Genomic DNA, 19113 nt, shown 5'->3' on the forward strand with positions numbered 1-19113 from the left:
GAATTATTTACATAATTTTTTCATTATGAGCACAATGACCTCCAACATATTGGGTAATTGTTAAAAATTTTATGTTGATATTCCACGAGGGGTAATGAGAAGTACTTTTTTGTAATTTGGGTGATCGATTTGAAACGACTGGAAGTGTTTGTTAATATGTTAATAAGATACAAAAGTGAACACACAATTATTAAAGAAAATGCTTACTAAATCATGAACACATGGGAATCAAAATTCAGATGTGATCCAATGCAAGAAACGTAAATACGTAGGCCTGTAAGAACAAAAGCACGTGTTCAGAAACCAATGCCAAACTGTAAAAAAAAAAAAAAAAAAGTGTGTCATGTGTAGGTTATTTATGACAGAACAAAGTAAACAGTGTATCATCTAGATGTTGCAATGGTTTCCAAACTACTCGAGAGTTAATAATCTGGTTTTGGGCAGATTTTTTTCTCTGTTTCCGTGGGTGAGCCGAGCTGTTTTGATGGTGTTTTGTCTCCCTCCTATGTCCGTATCACGCTAGGACCCTGTACTTCTCCCACCACACTGGCCTATCTATTTATCATTAGCGATGTCACAGGCACGACTAGGACCCAATACAAAACCCATCTTTGAGACAGCTTCTGAAACGCCCGATCGCAAACGTCAAACATAAGAACAGCCTACTATTGTTAAATGGGTTCCTGGATACAAGAGATGGCGTGCAGTCACGGTGGCCGAGAGGTTAAGGCGTTGGACTCGAAATCCAATGGGGTTTCCCCGCACAGGTTCGAATCCTGTTCGTGACGACTTACATTTTGCTTGTTAGGCACCACACATCCTGCAATGAGAACGCAAAACCGATGTATATATAGAGAGATACATTACATAGTCATGTGGCGCAGTTACCTTTTTAGGTTTTGCACATGTGAATAACTATACTCTATTGTTGAGACGCATTTTCCTCTCCAACCACTCTCCTACGCCCGTGGTCCAAATCTTTACATTCAATGTTTCATAATTAAAGTGACAATTAGCCGCGATAGCACAGAGATTATGAATAATGTGATTTCACATAAAAAAGTCTATGATTTGTTTTCATCGTTGACACTGAATTCTCACACGTGTGTTTCCATATTCTCGCGTTGTTTGTGAATGGAACTCATTTGGTACAAACCGGCCACTTTCTTTCTTTTCTGTAAACATGGTCAGCACACTGTGTGCTTACATTTGTGACTGCATTGCTTTTTTTGTACGAAAAAAATAGAAGTGTGGTAATTGTCAGTATCTGTCGACTCGGCTATAAGAGCGCACAAAAAGAAATTTCTACGTGTGTACCCCTTCCCCATGTAGAATAATGGAAGTGGCCAAAATGCATAAAAGCGACCGGCAGCTCCCACTGACGTAGTTTTTGGGGCATTGTTGAAGCGTGTAGTTGAACGCTTGTACAGATTTTTAAATAGCGTTTTTTGGGGGCACAAGTATTGTTTAGGTATAAATAACCAGGTCATTTAATATAAGGCTTTTCGAACAAGTTATAGGGGCCACCGTTACATATATATAGACACATTAGTTTTGTAACAAAGCATTTGGCCAGACTGCGCGCTAACAAAGCTGTTTCCTTTTACTAAAAAAAAGGCACACAAAGGAAATGCGGCCGATTGGTTTGATAGTATTAACGGTAGCTGGGGTTGTCTAAACGGTCGAGGGATACATGTTTTAGAATAGCTCGTAATACACAAGTTACTATACTTAAAGCTCTGGTGCAACTTTAACTTCTTGGTACTGTTTTAACTGATTTCGACATTTTTGGTCAACTGCAATGCTATATCGTTGACGAGTGCTTACTTACCTACACATTACTAGGTCTATTCGTGTGCACTAACGTTATGTGAAGAATGAAGCTGTCATGGCGATAACCGTGAAAAGAAAAAAATGACTCCTATCCTGAAATTAAAAAGAAGGAAGCTAACTGCGAGCTAACTAACGTTTAGGGCTAGTGATAGCATTTTGCTGCTAGTGTTGGTTAGCTGTTTTTTTTTTTGTTTTTTTTTTAAAGAGGGCGGTTATCTTACAGCTCTTTTAGTGTCGTCTATGATATGTGGTTTGACTGTTAGTCGACTGTCTAAGGAGTTAGTCCTTGTGTCTAGAAACGATTACTATCGAACCAGCGTTACAGTATTTGCAGAAAGGTGTAGTTAGCATTTGGCTAATTAGTTAGCTGGGCTAAAGCTAACGGCAGCCAGCAGTTATTGCTACTGAAGTGACAGGAATAGAGCGAACAGCGGGGTAACGTTATCTTTTCTTCGAGACTAACAATGGCAACCCCTACAAACGAGGCCTTGTTCTTGATAAAGGATGTGAAGCCGGGGTCGAAAAATCTGAATATTGTATTCATCGTTTTGGAAATAGGTAAGTAAGTAGTTGGACGGTGACGCTGCAGCGTCTGGCCCCAAACCATCAACTCGTGTGTTTTCTTAAAGGGGCAACGTTACACGTTACTTAGAGTAATACTTAACGTTAACAGGGACTTTTTTTTTTAATGATCTCATGACATTTCCGTGTACATGTTGGTAATCTAACCCTGGTTAAAGGTTTATTCGGTAGGTTAGGTACATTTGTTTTTGTGGGTCCTCTGGAAAAAATGACAATCAGATGGGTCATGAATATAAACAAAGCATCTTAAAGCACTGTACTTTAAATACAAGTGGCTGGAAGGTTCTAAAATGTCATATAACTTCATGAGATTGCCTTTTAACTTCCCTTCAGTGATGATTTATTATAGTTTTTAACTTCTCTGCACCTTTGTAATAAGGGCTCGTTAAATTTGAGCCACTAACATAATGAGAAAGTCCAAAGAGTTCAGTATGTAATAGTCTCCTGGTGCCATCTCATTGATGATCTTGGGACTTCAGGATGCAACTGGGTGTTCCACCAGGACAATGACCTTAAACAAACACCAAATGCTGTTTGGGGATAGCTAAATCAAGACAAGTGGTCAAAGATCCAACCAGAGTTCTGCCAAAAGCTTGTTGATGGCTTCCCAAAAATAGCTGATGGAGGTGAAGGGACATGCAACCAAATACAACTTTGATTTTTAATGATCTCATGGCATTTCAGTGTATCTGTTGTTAAGCTAACCCTAGTTAGAGGTGTAATCAGTAGGTTAAAAGTTTTATCCAGCTAACTTGCCCTTGTTTTTTTTTTTTCCCCTATTAGGACGAGTAACCAAAACAAAAGATGGTCATGAGGTGCGGTCCTGCAAGGTTGCAGACAAGAGCGGGAGCATTGCCATCTCTGTTTGGGATGAACTCGGCAGCCTCATTCAGCCAGGAGATATCATCAAGCTGACCAGAGGGTAAGGTTGTTCCCATGCACAGAGCCAAGATTCAAACTGTACTATTTTGCTGAAAGTGCAATCCCCAAATGATCCATTTGAGTTACTTACCTGCATTTGACAGGTGGTTTTATATTTATATATATATATATATATATATATATATATATATATATATATATATATATATATATATATATATATACCTGAGGATTAAATTCTAGGATGAGTGATCTTGTGTGGATAAGTCTAATGTGTGATTTCTGTGTTAGCTATGCATCCATATGGAAAGGCTGCCTGACCCTATACACTGGAAGAGGAGGGGATCTACAGAAGATTGGAGAGTGAGTAGCAAACCGCAAGTCTATTTATACTTCACCTAAGGGAGACTCATTGGCATGCTGGTTGTCATATATTCCCTGCACAAGCGTCATACAAGGCCAGGGCATTTAGTGAAGTATGTCAGTAACATGTACTTGGCTTAAGAGTTGTCAGGTGTGTGTATATACTGTACATATTTTCTCTAAACAAAGCCCAAGACATGTTTATACTAGTCTGACTCTGTCTTATACCGTCCCCCTGAGCAGCCTTCTGTAGAGAAGAAAGTTTTCCTTTTTTGAAAGATTTCATATCTATTAAAAAAGATATTCTGCTTATTAGTCAGACACTGACTGTTTCAAACTGTCATCGCAACCAAACGCATCATATCTGATGGTTGAATGATATGGGGAAACATGCATTTTATCTCCCAGGTTTTGCATGGTGTATTCAGAAGTGCCCAACTTCAGCGAACCAAACGCAGAGCTGCTATCCCAAACGAACCAGCAAAACAAGTCTGTGAGTAGCTGTGCACCCACTCCCAACACCTGGATCAGAATTTACTTTGTCCCATCTGTTACACTTGTCTACATTAATTTACAATAACAAGAAACTCTTGTACACATACATCTTTTAAAAGACCAACATTGTTTTTTGTTTTTTTTATTTTACACAAGTTATTTGTATGCTGACTAGTATTTCCACGCTGCAGCCTAACACCAATGGTGGTATTAAAGGTGACCTTCTCTTCCACCCACAGGGTAAACCAGACCAGAATCAGAGGGGAAACTCTCCACCCAATCAGAATTCAGGTACACCCGCCCCACCAGGTCAGTTGACGTGTATTTTCCTTTATGCAAAAAGTGTGCCTCTATGCTATCACAACCTAGGTGTGGTAGCATATGTAAAATCATTTCTCAACATATTTGAAGAGTAATGAATAAACGTCAAAGGTAGTATAGTGCCATGATTTAAATTTTATATGCTTAGTGAAATCTGAAATGAGACATCTCTTTATATACTAAATGTGTTTACAGAATAGGAGGCACAATAAACCATTTTCATAGCAGACATTTTGACTCGTAGTAGGAAAAGCACGGGTGTTACTGATAGTCCCAGTAAGCAGCGGCAGTGAACCAGCACAACACCAGAAGCAGCTAAATGAAATTCAGTCATTCTTTTATATTTACACCTGTGCTTTTCCTACCTGTGATTTGTCAAAATGTTTTGTGTGGGGAAAAAGTAATCAATTCAAATTTATTTGTATAGCACCGTCTCATGCAAAAGCAGTTCAAAGTGCTTTTCATAAAAATAAAAAAATAAAAAATGCAAAAACAGAAACATCCATGCATACATACACATAAAATATTAAAATAATTTAAAGGATGAAAAATGTGTTGTTGTTTTTTTCTTCATTGAAGACTCATTTGTACGTCTCGACCCACAGGTAACGGTGCCATGCCGCCATTTAACAACAATAACAACCCACCACCTGGTGCACCCCGTGACCCTGCGTTTGGGGGCGTTGGACGACCCAACGGTCGGTCACCTGGCAATGGAGCTCCTCCAGTTACTGTTGCTGGACCCCAGACAGCCGCAAAGTCTTCAGTTACCATTAGCAATGGCAGGGACCCACGGCGTGCCAAAAGATGAAACTGGGGTTAGGGGGATCATGTAGGGAAGTTCTGTATGTCCCCATTTCCCCCTACCCCTGTTTTTTTTGTTTTTTTTGTTTTGTTTTTTTTAAACCTTTCTGCCTCTTCCCCATCTCACCTGATATTGGCTTTCAAAATAATGAAATAAATTAGAGTACTTGCATAATTTTTATACAGGCTAACATAGTCAGATGTGTCGTTTGTCATATGTAAGTAGTGCTCTGTTAGCAGCACAGTATGATTGTGATCTGCCACTTGATGCACTAGCAGGACTTTTTGGAACAGTCAGGCCTTGGTGGTTGAGTTGTGGTCAGCCTTCTCAGTCTACACCCATGTCCTCTAAATCTCACCGCAAATTGCCAGTTTTGTGCCAGTGTTATCTCCTCCACACACTAGCCTAACCCCCTCCTTTCCCTGTTATGTTTCAAACTATACACCCTACTTGAACACTTGATGCACTTTCTTCTCTTAATTTATGGCGGGAAAACCTGGCTGTCATTTAAATCAGGAAATCTGTTTCTGCTTTTTTTTTTTTTTTAGTGGAAAAGGCCTTAAGTTGGTGAAAATGAATTCTTGGACTGAATGCACAAGCAAAATTCTTCAAAGGGTCTTTCCTCTCTAACCAAACTGTATCTGAAGTGACTCTGTGAAAGGAAAGGTGTTAGTTTTGGATTTTTAATGATGGGTAGGTAGAGTATTAAACTGTTTTTTCATAAGACTTTTTTTTCTTGTTTGCCATCAGTTGTACCTTCATCAAGGTGGGACCACTTTAATACTGGCAAAACGGTTCACCGAATAAATTTTACAGCAATTCTGCTGCCACATTTGGTTTTCTGTAGTCTGTTTTGAGAGTTGAATACCAGCTACAGTCAAAATGTCAATAAAATATCTTTGTTTGGTCATGTTGCACTGCAAGAACATACAAATTGTGACCCCTGACATGCAAAGGACCTTAAGTGAAGCCCCCCCCCCATCCCCCCCTACCATTTCCAACACCACGAATGAACTCTCACACTCAAGCTAATGCTGCTGGAAAACCTTTCTGGAGATTAACATAACAGTGTCCAAGCCCTCCAATTGACCCCTATATACTTACCATAGTTTGAACTGTCACTGCCATCCTTAGAGCCCTTTGTTTTAAAGGAGGTAAATCAAATTTCATGCATTGTTTTGATTTTACAGCACCATCTAGTGTCTGCAAAGAGGAACTACATTTGTTTAGAAGGTGGTCCAAACTCTGTTGAGAAATGGGTTGTGTATATATCACCCATTTTTTTCAATAGTTTTTTTCTTTTTTGTTATAAGTAGAAATGGCAGAATATATATTTAATCTGTTTTTGTCATTGTGCAAATAAGACATGTTTATAGTTGTATGAATGGAATTAAGTATTCCATTTTGAAGCAATGTATTGCACACAGCAAAACCCCTAATTTCTTCATATCCTTTGTTGCACCAAGCACCTTAACGTTATGGCTCCTGGGCATTTGATGTTGCCCCATTTCAGTTTTGATGCACCTGCACTTTCTTGCGTAGTGTGTCTGAAAGACTAGAGCGGTAGTGATGCAAATCAAATCGAGATTGGTTTACATATGACGCACATTCCAAGTTACACAAAGGAGTCTGTCTACTCTAAATATCAGCTTACTGCAGGCATAAAAGGGAACTCCGTTTTTTAAATAAGATGTATAAATGCCCAAGTATTGGAAACAAAAGCACCCATCATATTGTTTCATCTGTGTGACTGAAATAGGGCTAAACCTCTCAAGAACCTCTCACCCCAATCATTTATTTGTTCACAACACCACAGGAGTCTTACCCATATGTTCAAAACATGTTTATGTGATTTCAGCGTCCCTTATGATAAAATCACACTCCTTGTGACACTGGAGGCTGACACACGAGAAGTGGTTAAGGAAATGTGATGTTTGACACGGGTGTCAACACAGAAGCGTGTCATGAGTCAGGAACTTCCTCAACGGCAGTGATCTGACTGTAGATGAATTATATGGCTTACGGTAAATTTCACTTTTGGTAATTCTCATCTTTCAAGTAACTAACTTGCAACCTATTTGCAAAATGTATGCAAGAATACATTTACATACACTTGTAAGGCATGTTTATGTCATGGCAGTTTGACTGTAATGATTTTTGCAGCTGTTATGTGACAGAATGATTCCCAAATGTACTCCGTTGTCACAAAAAAAAGGTTTATTTTATACATTTTTCGTGTGTCTTCTGAAAATATAACCAAATCAGACGGGTCAAAAACATACACACGGCATATCAAAGCACTGTACTGTAAATATTTGATGCATAGAAGGTTCTGAAATGATGCATGTGATAGACTGAGGCACAAACATCACAATGGGAAAGTCCCGTATCTCACTGATGATGTTGGGACTTCAGGATGCAACTGCTTGTTTCACCACGTCAGTGATGGGAAACAAATATCAAAAGTCATTTTGAGATAGCTAGATCCCTGTAAAAGTCCACACAAGAAAGGTTAGACTCTCACCTATTCTGCCAAGATGAGTGTTCAAACATCCAACAAGAATTCTGCCAGAAGCTTCCCAAAAATAACTGATTGAGGTGAAAGGACGTGCAACCAAATACAAGTTGTGTTGAATGAATATCTTTAACCCAATTTTTTTTTGTTGTATTTTCGGAAGACACACAATGGATTTATTAAAGAAGCCTCATTACTGAATGATTTTTGTGGAAAAAGATTATTATAAAACCAACATTACTATAACACACATCCCTTACAAGTTCATGTTCACTTTTGACTGCAAGAAACAGGATATGAGAGGTTTTGTAACACCACAGAACCAACTGTTTTTAACATTTTTTGATATACAGCCTCTCTTGATTATATGTTCATGATTCATCCAGTGTTTATTTAGAATCCATAAACCTTCCATGGTTTCTCTTTCAGTTTTTACATACAGTGTGACACATCTCATGACACAGATGATTCAGATAGTGAGGCCCCAGGTTTAAGGGGAAGCACTGTGTTTCAACAATAGCCATATAGTGACTATTGAATATTGTCAGTAGTGATGTATGAATAAACCCTTGATGTAAATAGAAACAAGTAGCTGGGAAGTGCAAAGTAAAAGATGTAAGAAGAGCTTTACAATAAACTGAGACGTTTTTACTTGAAACATACATAAATACAAATATAAATACAAATACATAAATCAAAATAGGATTGTACATCTAAACTGACATTATAAATACTGAGTTTACTGTAGGACGAATGCAAATTAAAGATATCTCTGAATATACTAAATTACTATTAAAAGTGCACTACAGCTACCGAAATATGACCTTAAACAAACTTTTGGTTCCAGGTATGTGAAACCATATCTTCCCTTTTGAATTCTTGAGAAAATCAAATCTGTGTGTTAGGCAAACAGGAAAACAAGCCGATGGTTGAGTGAGGGGAGGAGCGTAGAGACATGCAGTTATTGTTGCTTGACTCGTTGTGACAAACACTGTGCTTTCCACAAAGAACACATCACAATGGCTGGTAAGTGTTTTCATCCTTAGAAAAACAACCTGTATTGATTTGTTCTATTTAATAAATGTGTTTATTTTTTTTATTTTTTTCAAAAAGTTTATTTAAATTAAAATGTATTTTAATACCTCACTGAAATATATAAAAGGCAATTGGGCAAAGGGACATTTACAATTCAATAGCCTGAAATGTGGTGTGATCATTCCTTTTAATACCTTTTTCTCTGTAGTAAAAGTAAAGGAAAAAAATATGTTTTATCAGTTTATTGCAAAGAAAAGAAAATATTTTTCCATAAAGAACACAGTATCCCATACTTCCTGAGATTATTTTTTTGGCTACACATTATTAAGGCTTATGTTGTAAGTATCATGTTGCTATTCATTGCAGGATATGTTAATAACAACAGATACTATCACAACATACAGTATATTTGAACAGGATACGGTATTGACATCTGTTTTATCTGTAGCCTGCTTTATGTATCCAATTTGATCTGTTCAAAAAGGACGTGTATGCTTATTTTCATTAGGCTTCTGTCATCAACTATATAATAATTTCATGTACTTTGATTTTTATCCTCAGATCTAAGCGTACCTTCTTATACCCTTGACTTTGGGTCAGTATATGAAGAGTACAACATCACTTATAATGACTCAGAGTTTACTTTAAATCCTGATACGCAGCCATGCCACACCTTCTCCATCCCAGAAGCAGTGATGATTGTTGTCCATGTGTTTTATATCCTCGTCTTTCTGTTGGCGATTCCTGGAAATCTGGTAGTGTGGCTGGTGATTTGCCTTAGCAAGCAGGCGTTGCCTCCCTCTGACCTCTACCTCCTCCACCTGACAGTTGCTGACCTCCTGCTGGCTCTTACTCTCCCATTCTGGGCCATCTCCCTTACAAAGGGATGGGTTTTTGGAGACGCCATGTGCAAAATTGTCTCAATCTGCCAAGAGCTAAGCTTCTACTCTAGCATTCTCTTCCTGACTTGCATCAGTATGGACCGTTACATGGTGATAGTTCGAGCTATGGAGCCCCGCAGGGCAAACCGACAGCTGATCAGCTGGGGGGTTTGTGCTGCTGTCTGGACTGTTGGAGCATTTCTGTCTTTGCCGGGACTCTTAAATTCTGCTTTTATCCCGCACAACTCTAGCCAGTTAGTGTGTGCTGAATTGTATGATCTCAGGAGTGCTGATGAGTGGCGGCTGGCCACCAGAATTCTTCGCCACACTCTGGGTTTTGTCATCCCCTTGGCCATCATGCTGCCCTGTTATGGAGTAACCATGAAGCGCCTCTTTCACATCCGTGGGGGGTTACAGCGGCAACGAGCCATGAGAGTGATTGTGTTCGTAGTAGTGGCCTTCCTGCTTTGTTGGACACCGTACCACATTGCAGTGATGACGGACACATTTTTCAGGACGAAGGTAGTGCCCTACAACTGCACGGCAAGGACAGCGGTGGACAAGGCTATGTTTGCCACCCAAAGTCTGGCCCTGCTACACAGCTGTGTCAACCCGGTGATGTATGCTTTCATCGGAGAGAAGTTCAGGAAGAGGCTTCTGCAGAAAATGAGGCAGATGGGTGTTCTGGAGAGAACACTGTCAAGATCCAGCAGGTCTTCTGTAACATCAGAAATCACATCGACATTCATGTGAGAATACCAAAGGGATGCTTATTGGGGTACTGTAAACTATTCAGATGAATTGATCACATACATGATCTCAGGTGTTGGACAACAAGTACTAGTTTTGATAGTTAACTGCATTTTCTATCACTTGGTGGGTACATGCACCATTAATCAGTTTACCAAAGTTAACATACTGAATCATAAAAAGGAAAAAAAAAAAAGCATTTCACCAAATTTGTAAATAATTTTTCATGCTTTATTCTGTTCTTTTAGTCTTATTTATCTGGGCTTTGGTTTCAATCCAATATATGCAAGGAAATGCTGCGTAAAGTTAAGCTGTGAACATTGGGGGGAGGGAGAGGGAGGGAGGGGGGGTTGCTGGGCATCTATTTCTTCAGTTATATATAGCTCTGACAAATATGTAGAAAATGTTTCTCAAGTTTCGATTTCAACTGTGACTATATTGCAACACAATAACATCAAGTCAAAACATTTGCTGATGAACACCTTGAACTGCAGTTGAAAGCTCTGGAAAAGGCTAGCAGTTGAAACATGGTGATATGACTCAAGATAGCGAAATAATCTGGCCGTTGAAATTTTTCTTTGATAGGTATTTCATGTGGATGTGTGATTTTACTATGATACAAATTTCCAGACCAATATCGTTGTCTTTTGAAATAGCATTTAACCGCCAGCTCAAGGTAAACTGCATCAACTGCAGCAGAAAAAGAAAAATATCCTGTACAGTATTGTTTTACTCCATTTATATTTTTATAGTGATGTATTCAAATCTTTTTTTTAACTGAGACTGTATATGAGTTTTATGTATATCTAGTTGAAAACAGCAAATGTAAAACAATTTCCAGTGTCTGTATAGTTTGAAATCCCATATTAAAGTTAACATGCGCACTCCTCTCTGTTTGTGATTTATATAACATCTGTGAGTCAACTCATATGTCACAAAACCTTTTACATTTGACATGAACAGTTGATAGAAGATATGTCTTCACTGACTAATCCAGCAAATTGTGTTTTTTTATGTTTATTGCCACTCCAGTTTGTTTAGAAAAAAATAGAAGTTGTGATGACAGTTGGTCAGTCGTTTTTTCTGCGGCCACTGTATAGGAAAACTTCCCTCTCAAGTGTACTGTTTGATTACAAAATGACATGTGGGAAGTGTAGCTGACAAGCACCACGTCTTATAAAAAAAGCAGAAGAAAAATATTTTGCTTGTCACTCCATTAAGTCAGTCAATCCACAGTTGATTTGGGTTTAATCCTTTTCACGAAACCAAATCAGCATATAATCAGGTTAAATTGATAAGTTAATAAGCCTGTTGTATGCTTTATATCAGCAGTGTGGTATTAATTGGAATAAAGATGAAACCTGGGGTAACGCAGTCTGTTGGTGACCTTTGCTCATAATCTTTGCAGCACGGAGGGGTTTTTTTTTAAAGATGAAACAACATTGAAATACCATTAACAGTTAGTTTGTCATGCCTGATAGTTTGTATCATCTGTCACTAGATCTTTGCGAACAAGCACTCAGTTATTAGCTGGTAGGTGATAGAACAGCCTCCATATACCTTTTAGATTTGTGGTCTGTATTGTTTTAGAGATAGGTCCACCCAAAGTATAAAACATATATATATACAAGTAAAAACATATTTTCTCACTTACTATGCAAACTATCAGCACTATTTGGGCAAGTTTTAAGATGTCTCATAGATTTCTGCTGTCACCTAAATACGATAGGGATGAACTGAATTTTGATTGTGAAGCATTAAAAATTATATTTTAGAATAAAAAGTGTCCCAGTTACTCTGGATAATCCATAGACTTGGCTTCAAACAGTTATCATGGGGACTACTTGTGGAGAACATTTACATTAATATAATTACAATATGTTATACTGCTATTTTATAATAATAGGCTATTGAAAAGAATAGATTGATCTGGTATACAGTACATTTATCCTGCCATCACACTCTCTAATTTGTTTTGTCTCTTTAGATTTAGATTTTTGAAAAGGTAAAAAAAAGTGTAAAAAAAAAACAGAATTAAGACTTTTAACATATAGAACAGTTACTAGTCACCATCCTACTCAATCCAAAGCCTTATTTTTATGCTTGGCAACTTCATGCTTCATGAACACATCACTAAGCAACTTGACTTTCAGTCTTGTTGATTTAACTTTGCATGCTTATTAACATTCATAAATGGGTTTCCAATTGAGTTCATCGTCACATGGGAGTAGAAAACAAAGCAGACTGAGAGCATAGACTGTGAGAGCTTATGAGGAGATTCTCAAAAAATGTTTCATGTTAGCTAGCTAGAGTCAACAGATGTGTAACTTGTGTCATGTTGTAGTAAAAAAGTATTTGAAACATGTAGATGAGCGCCACACACACATTTGGTTGTTTCAGTGGTTTCCAGCAAGTTTTTCTTTTCTAAATAATGAAAATATCCAAATATTAATTATCATGAACAATGGGGAGAGTAATTAAGTAGGCTACATTTACTCAAGTACTGTACTTGAGGACAGTTTTGAGGTACTTGTACTTTACTTGAGTATTTCCATGTGATGCTACTTTATATTTCCACTCCACTACATTTCAGAGGGAAATATTGTATTTTCTACTCCACTACATTTATTTGACAGCTTTAGTTACTTTTCACATGAAGATTTGACACAATGAATAATATAACAAGCTTTTAAAATACAACACATTGTTAAAGATGAAACCAGTGTTTTACAACCTTTTTGGCTTTTGACGTCTTACAAAAAGCAGTGTGTAGTCGGGGTCACATTTCAGATGTCTATGAGTTGTTAACAGCTCCACCAAATAATGATTTTTCCCTCTAAACTTCTCACATGGTTTGATTTCAGTAAACATTGAAATGATCCAATATTTCACCAAAAATTAGAGAAAAAGTCCACAATTGAAAACAGATTTGTGTCTCAGATCTTTGTTTTTCCTTCTTTCCTCTCCCATTAATCATCTCACAACCCCTCAGATTTATCTGGCGACCCTTTGTAGAGGGCCGACCCCTAGGTTGGGAACCACTGGACTTAACTAGCTAACCGTATATAAAGTAGTTGAAACTAGCTCCACCTCCAGCAGCTACCACAGTAACATGCTGCTCTAACACTGATGCTTCAGTATTAATAATCTAATGATGTCACATATAATAATATATCAGTCAGAGGGACGAAACGAGCAGCCTACTTTTATTTTAGTACTTCAAGTAAATTTTGCCGCTAATACTTATGTACTCTCACCTAAGTAAGATTTTTCATGCAGGAATTTTACTTGTAATGGAGTATTTTTACATTGCTGTATTGGTACTTTTTCTTCAGTACAGTATCTAAGTACTTCTTCCATCATGACATTGTGACCACGTGCTTTCTATCCCGCTGCTGCACGCACATCTTCAATTACAAGTGGGAAATCAGTCTGCTAGCTAGCGTTGTCTCATTTATTTTACCAAACTGCTTGTGGCGGATGACATTAGTTAACTTTAAATTGCCTGGTTTTCTTATAAGGTAAGTCTTGTGTTTTACAGCATTAAACGGCCTGATTCAGGTCTTGTATATTGGACATATCTGTTTCAAGCAACACTTTCCTTTTTGAGAATGTAGTTCACATAATATACATATTTGTAGCAATACGCTAGCACTATATTTGCATTCATAAACTATTTAAGCTAGCAGTAAGTTATAGCTAATGCTATACTTTGCAGTAACATTAGGTTTTAAATTTCACCTTTGAACTGTTTCAGGTGATATTATTAGGCCATTGGCTTGCTATATCTGTAGCAATAAGCTAAGTTAGCAGTTGCATTGGATTTTAAACTGTTAAAAGTCATTTGACTTCTTCATAAATTTAGATAAATATACTATGTAAACTATTACGTACAGCACAATACTTTTGGTTTTAACTGGGCAAGGTTTGAGATGTTTCAGAGATGTCACCTGAATACAATGTAATGTTAGGTATGAATAGAATTTTGTTTGTGGTGCATTAAAAATTACATTTTAGAATAACAAGTGTCCCAGTTATTTCGGGTAATTCATAGACTTTGCTTCAGACAATAATGTTTGCATTAGTTGACAAGCTTAACTAATGCTAATTTTCATTTAGTTTTCATTTGGACAGAACTATTGCTACTTGCAAATCCATATTATACTTTCTGTGCACAGTCTATATCACCTAAATTTAGTCAATAAATGTAAAGGATACTTAAAATATTTAAGAAAGGACCACACCTGCTGGATAGCTTTGTTTATACTGTGATAATATTCTCTTTTTTCATGATATTTGACCACCTCAACACAATTGGGAGGCCAACGTCAGCCTTAACATTTGACCTACAAATTAAATATCTGTCCCATACCCACCAGCCCCTCCGCTCTGCCAAGCTTTGCACCATCTCACATGTTCTACTGACCTCAGGTTGGCTAAAAATGACAAGGGGGCGGGAGCCTAGTAGTGAGTGGGCAGACAGATCACCATGCAGCTGTCATTGTAAGGCTTGCTGGGCTGTGACTGCCATTTCCCCCTTCGGACTGACTGGCAGAGGTAGGGGGAGATCATGAGTGGGGTGGATTAGCTCATGGGACAAGGAAGGGGGGGCACTGTGCAACTTTCTGGACGGGACTTGATGCTTGTATTCAATCCGAAGCAAAAACAAGAACAGATTTGAAGGCTGCGGGGGAATAAAGAGGAAATTCACTGAAGATTCACACACCTTGATCTGCAGAGATGTTACACACCACTGGAGACAGGTTATAAAGGCTTGAAAAGTCAAGAACATCAGGAAAAGAAGGGCAAAAAGCTGGGGCCGTCACTTCCAAGAGACAAGTCAAGGGAGCTGTTAATGCAACATGATCCATTGGGTCTTGCCCTAAAAATACCTCTGGGCAGGAGAGTGGCAGCTTCTTAATTACCCGGTAATCAACTATTTCTTTTTCCTTTTGGACAACAACTCAGGTCAGAGAACAGAAATTTGAAGATAATTTGTCAATGACAGATATGTTTCCAAATATTTTAATTTGTTTTTTATCGTAAAAGAAGAGATTATTTAATATTAAAGAATGTGATAACCATGTTAACTTTATTTTGTAAAGCCTGTTCATAGACTCTAATGCCTAGACTGGATTTTGGTTTAGGTTACAAAGAGGGGGCCCAGTCATTGTTATAATCATACAATCCAGGTAGACAGTTACTGAAATTACTTCAACCATGAAAAAAGCTGAGGCGCAAATGACCCTAAAAAAAGGGGCAGATGAAGCTATGGCGCCCCCCAGTCCCATCATCCCCCCAAAACGGTCCAAAGCAAGCCCAGAACAACCTGTCCCAGAATCTCAAGGACCCACTCATCCCACCCCAAGTCCACCAGTTTTTACACGCAAAATGAGGAACGCCGCCGTAGGGACTGGCTGTGACATCCGTCTCAAGGTGACTGTGGTTGGAGACCCCCAGCCCTCCCTGTACTGGTATCACAATGATGAACTCCTCAACATGGAAAACCAGGAATATGGAGGGCTCTGGATTAGGGATTGCAAACCCAGTGATGCTGGCCTCTACACCTGCATTGCCAATAATCACCTGGGAGAGGTTCGGAGCAGTGCTGTACTTGCTGTGTTGGATCTCGGTGAAGGTAATATATATCACATTTAAAACTTCTCACTTGCATCTAAACTGGCAATTTAGCTGTTTCTAGATTGATTTTTCGTCATTCTGTGTGTGTGTGTCTAGGTCAAATAAAGAACTGGTCAAAACATTCAACAATTAATTCCAGGTATTTAGAAAGCTGAATTATTTTAGAAAACCAAGCAAGTAAACTTCAATTGATTTGAAGAACTAAAAAAACCTACAGTTATCTCGTAGGGACCCTTTTATGATAATTGATGATGATTCAGTCACTGTCATGTCTGATGAACTCTATCATGTCATATAGAATATCAGTAACTATCTTTGTCGGGCTAAATGTAACCATTAGCTTTAAACTACACAGCCATTTTTGAATACTCCCACAGAAATTACCCAGCATGCCACAGTTATCCTAAGGGTCCAGCCCTCTTACTAGAAGGAAGATCTAACTAGAAATCATAACGTTGGCACATCTAGCTTCCTGTTGCTGTTGCTGCAATATAAAATGATAATCCGGACTAACATCTCAACCCAGTATCTACTGTAAACTCATATTTCACTGTTTATTTAGGTTGCTATAGCACTAAGGGTTTCTAATAATTCAAATCTTTATTGACATTTGCACAGAGAACAGACAATTTCACTATACAATGACATTCTTACTTAGCGCCCTATTCTGGCTGCCATAGATAATAACATACAGATGAGAATTAAATATAAGACTATGAAAGTTATAAAAGTCAGAAAAACTATCAAACTATCATGCAATACAGATCATTATTTTTTCTGCAGATTTTTGTTCTCCAATCATTTTTAAAAGTACGAATCATGCTACAGATCGTCAAATCATTTAACTTCATTTATAGTATTCTCCTCCAAATAGAGGGGGAGAGAAATACAAAAATACACAGTACATGGCCGTGAATACCCACAGTCAAGTTGACAAGCTTATATTTCTATATTTACATACAGTATGTGCATTATGCAGTATGCGTATAAAAATACATATACAGTGTTGGAAATATTATCGGCAGTTGATTAATCTCCAAGAACATCTACAGATTTTCCCCAAAGCATCTGGAAAACCTTGGAATAATTCAATGTGCACAGACATCACTATAAACAGGAACTATATTCAATAACCTATCATATGTCATATGAGATATGATCTATGAATTATCTTTTACTGGACAAGTTTTATTATCTCATTAGTGGACATTTTATATACTTTTTGACCTTACAGGTATTTTGATTGTCAGTTCATCCTCATACTATGCAAAGAGACAGATTGTTGTTGTAACTAGATGCAACCCTTAAAATTTCTGAGAGATGTTTTTTCCAACGTGATGGAAGTTTATCTTTTTTAGGTGTCACAGAGGAGGTCTTGGATACCTTGCATTAATTAATTCATTTTGTATTTGTAGATAACATTGACAGTTAAATCATATTTACTTTCAAGTCATCTAAATGTTTTGTGTTATATTCTTGGAAATACACATTTAAAAACCTTTTTTTTGGAATTAATAAGGAATTGTGGGTATTGCTGTTTGAGAGTAGATATGGTGAGAAAGTGGATTAGATTTCCAACATGCATGCAGGGACACTAAAAATGAATAATTCTTGAACTTCTGCTTTTGAAACACCTCTGAGCCCTGAGAGTATATTGCAGTCAGATTCCTCAATGTCTAGCCGAGGCCAATGCAACTCAACTCTATTATAACATCTGTATTCTGCTCAACAAAACCTCTTTTTATGCATCTTATGATCTCCAGTACTGATCTAAATTCAGTTCTTTGACCATCTCAGCTGCTTTGAAAAATTACCTCTACAAATATGCCCTTCACATATCAGCTCAGGCACTTTGTCATTGTTCTGCAGCGCTCAGCACGAGCTTGTAAAGGAAACTCAACTCTTCAATGTAGAGCTGCCTTTTCCTGCTGAGACAGTAAATGTGACATGCATTTGTATGCACAAAAATGTCAAGACTCATCAAGGCTTTAAGTTTAAGATTTGGCAAATGATCACATTCTCTAATGCCGTAGAAAAAAGGACTGGATGCTTACATAATGATCCCAGCTGGTTTTAAGCCATGGCGAGATGCTTTGTGCAAGCCTAGGAAAAAAATTGGGTACCAAAAGAGTGTTGGTGTCTGCAGAGTGGGCAACGTGATGACAAAGATTCCTTTTAATGTGGGCAGCAAGAAACCACAGTGTATTATATTTCATTTACTGTATTTATGTAATATGCTTGGACACTACACAGAAAAGATAGACCATCAAATGAGAGTAGTTAAAAATTATGACAAGACAGTGCTTGCCTGATTTACATAAAAGATGTTGATAACAAAGAATGTCGGTGTCCCCATTTCAGTGATTCTCGGAAAATGAATTGAGCTTTACTTCCCTGTTGTTTTCAACTTAATCTAAATCAGTAGGACTGTAACTGCAACAAAGATAAGAAGCTTGCAATACAAATACAGTAATTATACCATCAGTTTCTTTCTGTGAATAATCATTTATTGGTCAGCATAGATGTTGGGTTTGACAAAACTTTAAATGACCCTTGATATGCAACTTCAGACATTTTACTGCGGGATAAATATGTTGCTTTCGGTTTTTAAAGTTCTGCACTGTGTCAACATCTAATGTGTTGCATGCATCACCTCTGGGAAGCCACAATATTTGGAAATACAGGTCAATAGAGAAGTAAGATATTGTATACGTGCTACTTCACCACAACCTGGTGATACAGTTTTATAGCAGTAATGTTGCTAGCACAGGTCACTGCGGACATGACCAAAAAGTGGTTTCATGTAAGCAGACAACGCAACAGTCAAATGGATTTACATAGTTCTATTTTAAGTAAGATCTATATATCAATGTCGAGACTTTCAGGATGAGAGCATGCAAAAACAATCCTATCAACCTTCTTATCACCTTCAAACAAAGTTTGAAATCAAGATCTTGGTTCAGAAGTTTTCCTTTGACTCTCCATTTAACCTTCAGTTTGATTCAGCTCTG

The 19113-nt window shown here is 37.7% G+C and overlaps 3 protein-coding genes and 1 non-coding gene across 5 annotated transcripts in view; all 4 read left to right on the top strand.

The window, feature by feature from the left end:
• Positions 1 to 706: 706 nt before the first annotated feature.
• trnas-cga lies at positions 707 to 788 on the top strand. The gene has a single exon. It is a non-coding gene; the product is annotated as a tRNA-Ser (tRNA).
• Positions 789 to 1375: 587 nt separating this feature from the next.
• nabp1a (nucleic acid binding protein 1a) lies at positions 1376 to 6113 on the top strand. Of its 2 annotated transcripts, none has more exons than XM_044366669.1 (6): positions 1376 to 2391; positions 3199 to 3337; positions 3589 to 3660; positions 4069 to 4153; positions 4395 to 4446; positions 5082 to 6113. In XM_044366669.1, exons 1-6 carry the CDS (start codon positions 2298 to 2300, stop codon positions 5285 to 5287), a joined length of 648 nt encoding a protein of 215 aa, XP_044222604.1. In that variant the 5' UTR covers positions 1376 to 2297; the 3' UTR covers positions 5288 to 6113. The 2 variants fall into 2 exon arrangements, with proteins under 2 accessions (XP_044222604.1, XP_044222603.1); XM_044366668.1 differs by having other exon boundaries at positions 1377 to 2391; positions 4395 to 4464.
• Positions 6114 to 6251: 138 nt separating this feature from the next.
• Positions 6252 to 10790, top strand: LOC122992759 (C-X-C chemokine receptor type 2-like). Its single transcript, XM_044366665.1, has 2 exons — positions 6252 to 8822; positions 9393 to 10790. Exons 1-2 carry the CDS (start codon positions 8816 to 8818, stop codon positions 10463 to 10465), a joined length of 1080 nt encoding a protein of 359 aa, XP_044222600.1. The 5' UTR covers positions 6252 to 8815; the 3' UTR covers positions 10466 to 10790.
• Positions 10791 to 14959: 4169 nt separating this feature from the next.
• spegb (striated muscle enriched protein kinase b) overlaps positions 14960 to 19113 on the top strand; it is a 40741-nt gene continuing 36587 nt past the window's right edge. The window contains exon 1 of the mRNA XM_044366664.1: positions 14960 to 16100. Coding sequence (XP_044222599.1) covers positions 15683 to 16100 — 418 coding nt within the window. The 5' untranslated portion in view covers positions 14960 to 15682. The remainder of the gene's footprint in view (positions 16101 to 19113) is intronic.

The sequence above is a fragment of the Thunnus albacares genome, chromosome 11 (assembly GCF_914725855.1).
Source record: "Thunnus albacares chromosome 11, fThuAlb1.1, whole genome shotgun sequence".
NCBI classification, from domain to species: Eukaryota; Metazoa; Chordata; class Actinopteri; order Scombriformes; family Scombridae; genus Thunnus; species Thunnus albacares.